This window comes from Elephantulus edwardii, unplaced genomic scaffold (assembly GCF_000299155.1).
Source record: "Elephantulus edwardii isolate Elephantulus edwardi_28Jun2011 unplaced genomic scaffold, EleEdw1.0 scaffold00056, whole genome shotgun sequence".
NCBI lineage: Eukaryota > Metazoa > Chordata > Mammalia > Macroscelidea > Macroscelididae > Elephantulus > Elephantulus edwardii.
Genome location: NW_006399806.1, coordinates 6,773,004 through 6,783,113, shown reverse-complemented (window position 1 = coordinate 6,783,113; position 10,110 = coordinate 6,773,004). Strand labels below are relative to the sequence as shown.

Sequence of the window (10,110 nt, the reverse complement as noted above, 5' to 3'; positions counted from 1 at the left end):
TGTGCAAAATCCGATCATTATCTCTCCAGCTCCATTTCTGTCACGGAGTCCATGTTTTCCAACTACTGACTCTTCCTCTTTGTTCCCGACTTTTGCATTCCATTCACCCATTATTGGTTGCATGTTCGATCAATCTCTCATTGTAAAAGTTTGTAAAAATCTTCTATCTCCTCTTCCTCGGCAACTGATGACTGACTGACACAAATTGTAGAAAATTTGTACTAATTGTGTTGCAACTTTTGCTCCATAGGTTCTGTAGCTTTTTAAAAAAATTATTTAAAATCTTTTTCTATACTCCTCAAGGGATCTCTGATGGGTTAGCAGTAAGAAGCTGCATGCCAACCTAAGGTTGTGCTCTGCAGCATAAAGATAACCAACCTCATCCTCTCTTTTACTGCCTCTGAAAATCTACTGAAGGGTTGGGTATGGGTTGGTTGATGGTAGTTCTTCTCAGGATACTCTAGTCTCAAAGACTCTACCTAAGAATTCCTGTTTGACTCCACTTCTAGTGAACCAACCTAAGACAGTTGAACAATGATAAGAGACATGTAGGGGCTATCATTTCACTGATACTATTTTATTGATTGACCTAGTTGATAGTTTGTTAATTTTGCAACAATTCATCAGTTGGTCACTCTCTCCACAACTCACTGACCAATACTACAACTAGAGTTCACTTTACAACACCTCCAACATTGAGGAGTTGGAGTGTAAGAAAATGTGCCTGTGTGTACAAAATAATTAAAAGATGTACTAGGAATCATGTAATCTTGATTTAACATTCATTTTTTTTAATCATTATATAGGGTAAGGGAAATAGTCACTCTTTTGCCTCTCTATCTGATTTAGGAGATGTCTTTCAAGTATAAGTTGTTAATGCTCTTGATCTCTACTAGAAAAGTGGAAAATTTGAGTTTGCCCAGTGGTACTTATGAAGAAAGAATTGGCAATCTACTTCCGAAAAATTAGCCATTAAAAACCCTATGGAATAGAGTTCTACTACAACACACATGAATCACTATGAGATTAAGCTGACTTGATGAGAGATAGTTTACTTGTTTTGTAAGATGAGAATTCTATGAGGCTGGAGAGTGTCTGAGTAAACTTTCCACATCAATATTTTGTATATTTATGCATTTCCTATTTCAAGTTTTAAAATAAATGTGTGTGGTTTTTATCATTGGGAAATAGCAACTTAAAAACAAGAGGGAATGTTTATAAAGCAGAAGAGACACATAATGGCTTTATTCCAATCATGGACTTTATTTCCTCTAAAAAGTATTGCTTGTATAATAGAATTATTCTCTCCCCTCTCCCTGCCCCGGTTATATGTTCTTCAAGTGCTTGTCTTCTGGTGAAGACTGTTGTTTCTTATCTTTTTCTCTCTTGAGAAGAGATGCTCATCACTGAGATTTCAGTTCAGGATTAATTCAAAGTCTGACACTGCAAGAAAGACTTTCTGTTTTTCTGAAGCTAATTGTTCGTATGAATCTATAATCCATGAGCTTGATCTTCTGCATTCTTCATGTATGTAAATAAGTTATTTCAAAATATAAAACATTACATTCTAATAAGCAAAATATATAAAAATAAAATTCTATCTAGTAATTCTGTACATTAGTGAGTCTTGAGGTTAAATAAAATACTAAAAAAAATTTCAGAAAACCACCATTTTTAGACTCAACACTATGTCATTTTCCATTCAACATCTGGTAACAGTCAATTATTTCTGCAGTTGAACCAGCTATTAGCTTTCAGAAGAGTCAAAATTCGCTTAGTTTTAGGATCAAATTTGTATTGCCTTGTTCCATGGAAGAAATAGAAAAATCCTAAAAATAGAAAAAAAGAGTTATTGAAATAAAGAAGTATTTTCTAGTTTTAACTTGTCTTCTCAAAAATGCAAAGTCATTTATGAACACAAATATGTTTGGCATTTGTTGTTTCAAAAACAATCTTGACAATTTTCCTACAGAGAAAAATAGAGTAAATACATACATACATACATATACATATACATATAGATCATATACATATACATATACATATATTCACTTACCATCTTTAATGAAAACAGCATCAACCTTGTTGCCAATTCCAGGAAAGCCATGAGCTATCATTTGGGGATAACCGGCATCCATGGATCGTCTGTGTTCATCATACCTGATGAACAAGAAAGTATGAGTTATATCAGAACAGTTACTACACTGTAGACTACACTGCAGACTTCTCAAAAGCATTACAGGGAATTCACCAAAAGGAATGGAATAAGATCTTTTCATCTAATTGGCCATTTATAAAATATAAATTGAGATAAATGAGTGTTGCATGGACTTGTTGTGTACTGTTAAGCCACAACCAACCTACAGCTGACCCTCCAGTGAGTTTTCAGAGGGCAAATGGCGTGGGAAGAGATGGCTCATCTTTCTCCCATGGAGTGGCTGGTGGAGTCAAACTGCACACCTTCAGGTTGACAATACAATTCCTTGCTGTTAGGCCACCAGAGCTCCCTTGTATGGGCTAAAAGTCCTCTCAAATAACCCTCTGAATTGCAACATCTAATTTGAGTTTTTCATTAATTCTATACTTTACCATATTAAGAGAACTAACCATGTGAACATGATTAATCAATAAATCAAATGAATCATGAACTGGCTATAATCATCCTCAGAAAATGCAACTGGTCGTGGCAGTATGTGACACTTTGAAATGAATATAACTTTCTTCCTTTGAAGAAAACATCAAAAACCCCAGTTTTTTTCTGTAGTCCATCTTTACCTCCAGTACTTGTTTGCAACAAAAAAGTATGTTTTCCCCGTTTCTTCCTCAGAAACAGCAGCATCAATACTCTTCACACTTTTAGGGAAGCCAAAGGATGTGTAGATGTCTTTGGGGTATCCATGCAGCACATTCTGTCCCTGCACAGCCCAGTATTTATGACCTGTTGATCAAGAAACAGAAATGTAGGTAAATTTGCTTACACTGCCAATAGACAGGATCCTTGATGGTATAGAAGTTAAGCAGATTTCTAGGGAAGCTCTCTGTTTCACAGATATATTAGAAGAAAAAAATATTGATGGTAGCCTTGAGATCAGAAGAATTGGATGGCTCTTGGCTACCACTACTGATTACTCTATCAGAGTAGAGGTTCCTGGACAGAACAGGAAGAAAATGTATAATAAAACCTGGTTTACCAGAGATTGGCAGAGGCACTGAGGCTGTGGCATTTAGTAACCCAAACTAAATTCAGCCTTGTGGTTCAACTTTTAGCACCACAAAAGAGATGCCAATAAGATATATATTATTATCTTCTTAGAATAATCAGTCATACAAGATCAAAAGGGTAATTTTTGCCCAAGGAAAAAACTCAGGAGTACAAAACTAGGATGGAGGAAAATAAGAACCACAGGTAGAGATTGGAAAGAGTGTTAATATAATGTGAGGACTGTGACATAAATCATGTCATAAAACAAAATCTGTACAACTGATTGAATGAAAAATCAATTACTCTAAATTTTTACTCAGGCACAATAACATACATGTTATTAATATATATCATTTATATGTTGTCGTTATGTGCCTCGAGTTGCTTGTGACTCATAGCGACCCTATGAACAATGGCTCTAAACTCTGCTCTGTCCTGTGCCAATCGTACCGTCTCCAACACACCCATCCCAATTACCCCAGTCACTGAATCAATCCACTTCATAGAGGGCCTTCCCCTCCTGCGCTGTCCCTCCTCCCTCCCAAGCATGATGTTTCTCTCCAAGTACCGGTCTCTCCTTATAATATGACCAAAGTATGACAGATGAAGCCTCAGAATCCTTGCCTCTAAGGAGCAGCCTGTTTAACCCTTTCTAGGATGAATCTGTTTGTTTTCCTAGCAGTCCCTTGTACCCTCAATACCCTTCTCCAGCACCACAGTTCAAAGGCATCAATTCTCCTTCTAGCCTCTTTGCATTGTCCAATTCTCTGATGCATGACAAGTGATTACAAAGACCATGGCCTGTATCAGATGCCCCTTAGTCTCCAGAGAGACACCATTGCTCTTCAGTACTTTTTTTCAGTACTTCATTTATATGTATTCATAAAGAAGTTAGAAAATGTGTACCTCCATTCATTTCCTATCTATTTAAGTTTACTTAGAAATAAAGTATTAAATAGGTAATTAAGATGATTAGCTCTCTTTGATTTGGGAGATTGACTACTGTATTTCCAGAAGCCCATGGAGAGAAAAAAAAGCAAAACACACAATATGCTCTTATAACTTAGCCCAAAAAGAAAGAGAAAATTAATCCATAAAAAAAAATGAAAAAACATGCACAAACATTACCTTTGAAAAACCTTATTTCATCCCTATTTGCTTCTTCATAAGCAGCTTGGATTCCATTTGGCAGATGAGGCCAGAAAACAGAAATGAAGTTGAGCTCAACTTCAGGGTAGTAAGAATTTATGCGCATGTAGAACCTGATTTATAAACAAAGAAAAATCTTAATTTAATGACTAGCAATCACTAATTGGCTTCTATCTCTTTCTTATTGCTGAAATTAACAGTATCCTGGTAAATGTTTAACATCTGGATTTAAAAAAGGAGACTTGGCAGTAAAATACCATAAGATTGGCAATAGTACACCATTATATAAGAATCCATTATACAAACTGTTTGAGAATATGCATAAATAAAATGTAGTAAAATAATTAGAAGATGGTATATTTTTCTTTTTTACTACTATTTTTCATTTAATATTACTTATTTAATTGTAAGTTCATATAATTCCATTTTCAGTACTCTTGGCTCTATTTAACAATTAATTTTAGAAAGTTAGCAATTAACCCTGAACATATAACAGTGGAGTTTGAGATACAATTAGGAATGGCACCATACAACAGGCTGGCATAAAAGAGTAATAATTCTCCAAATACAGTGAGCATTTCCAACAAGCCTCATCTCACAAAACCCCTACAAGAGCCAATACTCCCAACTGACAGATTAGACATTGAGATAAGAGAAGCTAAGGGAAATGTCTAAGACCAGGTAGTTGGTAAGAGGCAATTGTTAATTTCAAACTCATCTATGGTGGCTATTCCCTTTATTGTCCTTTGTCCAGGGGGTTAGTTGATTTTATAGTCCTTAGAGGTTGGAGTAAGTGCACAAAAAGTAAACCATAAGGTCAACAGAAGAGGCATACAGATTCCAGAAGACTTTTAACAAGACAGCTTTGGGAAGGAGAAAAAGACCACAGAGAGACTATGCGCCAGAAGGGACAGGATCTGGTAACCGAGAATCAGACTTCTAGTTCCAACCTGTTACCACCTACCTCTGAAATATTAGGCAAATAACACCTCAGGTAGCATCTCTATGCTTCTGAGTCTTTATGACATCACAAGATTCAAATGATCTTAGTGTCCATTCAGTGCCTAAAATCCTAACCTTACTCCTGTCCCATAGAGTTGTCCCACAAATGCTTGCCTGAATAAACATGCCCTGCTCTACTGCAAGTTTCCCTTAAACCAAACTTTGATTTTTCCCAGCAATGAGCTTACATTCCCAAGTGGTTTACGTATTGTTTTGTTTTTTAGGTTTTGTTTTGTGGTGTTTTGGTTTGTTTTTTTGGTAGTTGTGTTTTTTTTTGTTTGTTTGTTTGTTTTTTGGAGGGTGGGGTTCTTGTTGTGTTGCCCCTTCTTCTACAGTGGAGTGCCTGGTGGATTCGAACCACACACCTTAGGGATTGCAACACAGCTTCTTGCCACTAGGCCACCAGAGTTCCATTTATATCCAATTTTATCTTCCCTATTCAAGAAATAGGAAGATAAGGAACAGAAAGCATTAGAAGTCAATATTCTAACATAGCTACAATCTCAGATCAAACTCTCCCAGGAGGGTGTCTCCTCTCTGCTGAGGGAGGTGAGTCTGTCAGAATGCCTCGACTTTCTATTAAATGTGAGAACTTTTTGTGGACTGCATCATTTGTTAAGTGTATATCATTATTATGCCTGGTTCTTTAGGTACTAGCATGTTAAGGACAGCAGCCCAGTCTTATATGTGAGAAGACCTCAGCCTTTTTGAATCTACACCCTACAGAGAAAACCCTGGGTCTCTTCTTCCAGGAGGAAGGAAGGACCGTTTAGTGATTGCTTCAATCTGCCCAAAGTTTCTCATGAACTTTTGAGGACTCTCACAGCAAGTACACTTCCTCTTGTCTGGACCTCCAGAGCACAACAGTGACCTGTTAAGTCACAGACTTTGGGAGGATTTTTTTTCCCAGAATGTAAAGGGTAAGCTAAAAGAGTTGCCTTGCCCTTCTAGGGTCCAAGCTGTATATCCTCATCAGTCTGACAGTTCTGTGAATGAACTGATGCCTCAGAATAAAATACTGACATATTGATCAACATAAAAAACTATTGTGAAAAGGACCTTGATGTATAGGTGAGAAGATCAATTACTATTCTGATTCAGTGACCTCAGATTCCTGAAATTGCCTCCTTTTTTACCTCTGCTATACGTTATTCATCTAAAAAATGGGATATTCACTGATGCCCTATCTTAATAGTAATTTTCTGAGAATAAAAGAGCATAATAGCTTTGGGGAACAAATTTGCTGTAAGTAAATTATGTTATGTAAATGTAAGGAATTACATGTCTATAATGATAAATGTAAAGAAATATGACATAAAATACATATGAGGTAGTGGTCCATAAAAGTCCTTAGCGGTGAATGTTGTTATTATGAATACGGAATAAGGAAAAATTAATTTCTTACCTATCTTTGAGGAACATCACTTCTCCACGAACTGTAGTTATAGCATCAAAGGTAAGCTTACTATCACATGCTTGTGGAGTTTGAGGGCCTATTGGGTTGCTGGAATCATTTGAGGAGCGACCTAAAGAAACCAAAAAATCTGAAATTACTTTAGGCTATAATGAAAATTGGTTTTGTTATGGTACGTTATCAAGTCAGAACCATCTCATAGCTAACTTTCCAGTGGATTTTCAGAGGCAGTAAATTGCACAGGAGGAGATTGTCCATCCTTCTCCCATGAAGCAGCTGGTGGATTTGAACTGTGTACCTTTGTAATTGTAGTGCAGACTACTACCAGTAGGCCACCAGAGCTCCATAAGCAGTCAAATAACATAGCTTCTTAAAAATTCTTTAAAGATGGTTTTATTTGAAATGAGTATATAGGCCATTAGCCTCTTCTCTTTGGTGACATTGATACTCACCATAGATGGTCTGGATACCATTGATGTCATCCTGAGATAGATGAACTTCACCACTGAAGATGTAGTTAGGATACATTAAAGCTCCAATATCTGTAGAATGAGACAGTCCCAGGGAATGGCCCAACTCATGAGCCACAACACGATACAAGTTGTAATCTGAAAAGAGCCAAGAAATCCATTTGCAATTATCTAAAATACATTTGGTTGTTGGGTAACTTAAGAAACAGTCTACACACTAAAAGGAGGTAATGTTCTTATTTTCACAGTAAGATTTTAAAATAGATCTACAAAATGTTTTGGGGTGTTTGTTTTTTTTTTCTGAAAGACAAACTCACAGACTGACTACTAAAATATCCTGTCACCAAATAGATGGCATGTGTTCTTTTCAGAAGGAGTCCTCATGGCTCAGTGGTTGTGTGCAAACTGCTAATCAAAATGCCTGTGGTTTGAACCCACCACCTCGTCCACAGGAGAAACATGTGGCCATCTGCTTCTATAAAAATTCATACCCTTGGAAACCATATCAGAGTCACAAAATTCACTCAGTGACAATGGAATTTTTGGAAAGGCAGGTATCTTTCAGAGAAATAGTAAAGTTCTATTAATATTTTCTGTATTGTAAAATAAGTGGGCTCTTGTGGATTAGTGGCAAGAAGCTGTGCTGCAATCCCAAAGTCATGAGGTTCGAGGCCACCATCCACTCTGCAAGAGAATGGACAATCTCCTCTCGTGAGATTAACTGCCTCTGAAAACCCAGCAGAGGGTCAGCTATGAGTCGATTCCAACTCTATGGTACTCAACAACAATAACATTATAAAATTAGCAAAAAGCCCCCTTTCTCTTAAATTCCTTGTAATCTAACTACCATTGTTAAATTTCGGAGATTCCTTTTAGTGACTGACTCTATAAAGGACTCCATAATATATCATTAAGGTTTTTGGCATTTTCTTTATAGAAGTTTTAGTGATATGTTTATAACCAAAGAAATGGTATTTCTAGCAGAAAAAAATCTTCTCTTTCTTAAACTTTTCTAAATGTATCATCAATTTCTAGCTGACAGCTAAAAACATGCATACTTCTAGTCATGTATTCATTCAAATAAAGCAACCAACATTGCAATGAACCATGACGGACTCACCTCTGAAATCATTGGTCCATTCTTCATCTTCATCAAAATGCACATCCCCTCCAATACCTGGGCCTGGCTGGAAAGCATGAGCGAGGTTTCCTCCAGGTCCGTCAAAGGGAGAATTGTCTCTATGATCTAAAAAAAAAGAGAATTCAACAGAGAGCTCTTTCAGTTCTCACTCAGGCTAAAATAGGACAAGTAATGTCTTCTTTCAAGGAAGATAGAAGTCTATCAAATGTAATGGAGTTTCCTTCCTTAGCAAGGAATTGTAGCAGCAAAGCTGAAAAAAATTTATGAGCAAGATGGAGTTGAGGCAGGACTGGTTTCATGATACAGGAAGTGCTTACCTCCATAGACAAAGGATAACATTATGTCTGCTTCACCCTGAAAGACCTTGGTGAATGTCAGAGGTGAGACATTACTCCAGAGCTGAAAGGCTTTCTCAATTGCACTGTCCACAACAGCATGAGGCAAATCTGGTGTGTAATTTTCAATCCTCAAATAAAACGAGAGAGAGAGAGAAATAACAGATGAGACCTTATTTCTCACATGGATGGGCATTAGCACTGACACTGTGCTGCTGAGCCTAGTTACCTGTAAGTCAGCTGTTTCTTCTCCCAGCGAGGATTCCCACTAGTGAGGACAAACGGAGCCACATCAGGGACCCCACATCTGGGCTGCTTCATTATATTCAGGGTTTCAGCATCTGGCTTCCCAGTAATCTTCAATCCAAAGAATTTCTGCATTTGCTTCAGCTTTTCAACCACTGGCCCATTGCTTTTCTGTCTTGGTATTTGGGTCCCATCATTCTTCAAGTTATAGAATTTTTCCAAATAGTTCTAGCAAAAGATCAAATTATTGAAACATTGGATGGGAAATCATTCTGATTAAAAATAATAATAACAATAACTGACACCGTGAAGTTGTAACTGAGGCAAAGAACTACTTTTAAAGTATGTATTTAGATTTCCTGAATCTTACTATCCAATGGGTAAGAGAAAAAAAAAAACAAAAAAACTCTGCAAGTTCAAAGTAACTCTCTCTTTTCTATTAGTTACTGTGAAGTGGGGACCACAATGTGTATAATCAGCTGTGCCGACTATTCCTTTCATTGTCTCTCATCTCTAACCCGAAAAGGAAAATTTATACCTGATTAGAGTTCTGGTGGTCTAGTGGGTAAAGGCTGGTGCTACCAACCCCAAATCAGGTGGTTCAAATCCATCTGATATCTCTGAGGGATCAAAAAGGACAATACATCTAGTGCAGTTTTTTTTAGCCTCTGAAAACTCACTGAAGCATCAGCCGGGAGTAAGTTCTTGAAGGTTCTTAACAGCTATACCTGGCTAAATTCCTTTCTAAAGGAAATGCATTCTTAAATAAAACCATTTCTACTATTCTGTAAAAATATGCGTGCTGTTTCTTGCACATGAAAATCATTGTTTACCTGGACAGTCTCCAGATCTTTTTCTTGTGTTTCTGAGTTTGCTGGGAAGCCCTGAGACCCCAATCCGCAGAGCAGCAGCAAGAGCAGAGAAAGGTTGGTCATGATTGCTTCGTTGTCTTTCTGAATGCAAGGTGGCCAGTAGCTCCCAGCTTTCCTGCGTTCCCCTCTCTGTGTCAGGAAGATTGCTCTCTATATAAAGAGAAACCTTGTGTGTGAGAAAGCCGGGTTTCTCTGACTCATATTGCATAATATCCTCTTCATTAGCAATAAACACTGAGCAATCGCCACAAAGTGGTGACTCTTGGTTTTGTTTGGTGT

The 10,110-nt window shown here is 37.2% G+C and overlaps 1 protein-coding gene across 1 annotated transcript; it reads right to left on the bottom strand.

Annotated features, from left to right (window-relative positions):
* Positions 1–1,719: 1,719 nt before the first annotated feature.
* On the bottom strand, positions 1,720–9,894 carry MMP1 (matrix metallopeptidase 1 (interstitial collagenase)). Its single transcript, XM_006887347.1, has 10 exons — positions 9,793–9,894; positions 8,943–9,187; positions 8,696–8,844; positions 8,358–8,483; positions 7,220–7,375; positions 6,759–6,879; positions 4,331–4,464; positions 2,776–2,938; positions 2,057–2,160; positions 1,720–1,829 (listed from the first exon to the last, which is right to left on the bottom strand). Exons 1-10 carry the CDS (start codon positions 9,892–9,894, stop codon positions 1,720–1,722), a joined length of 1,410 nt encoding a protein of 469 aa, XP_006887409.1.
* Positions 9,895–10,110: the final 216 nt, after the last annotated feature.

Excerpts from the sequence above, each read along its gene's own strand:
- MMP1 (XM_006887347.1), bottom strand. The coding sequence starts at position 9,894 with ATGACCAACCTTTCTCTGCTCTTGCTGCTGCTCTGCGGATTGGGGTCT. Across the intron at positions 9,188-9,792 it reads AAGATCTGGAGACTGTCCAG|AACTATTTGGAAAAATTCTA; the intron begins GTAAACAATGAT and ends ATCTTTTGCTAG. Across the intron at positions 8,484-8,695 it reads GTTATCCTTTGTCTATGGAG|ATCATAGAGACAATTCTCCC; the intron begins GTAAGCACTTCC and ends CTTTTTTTTTAG.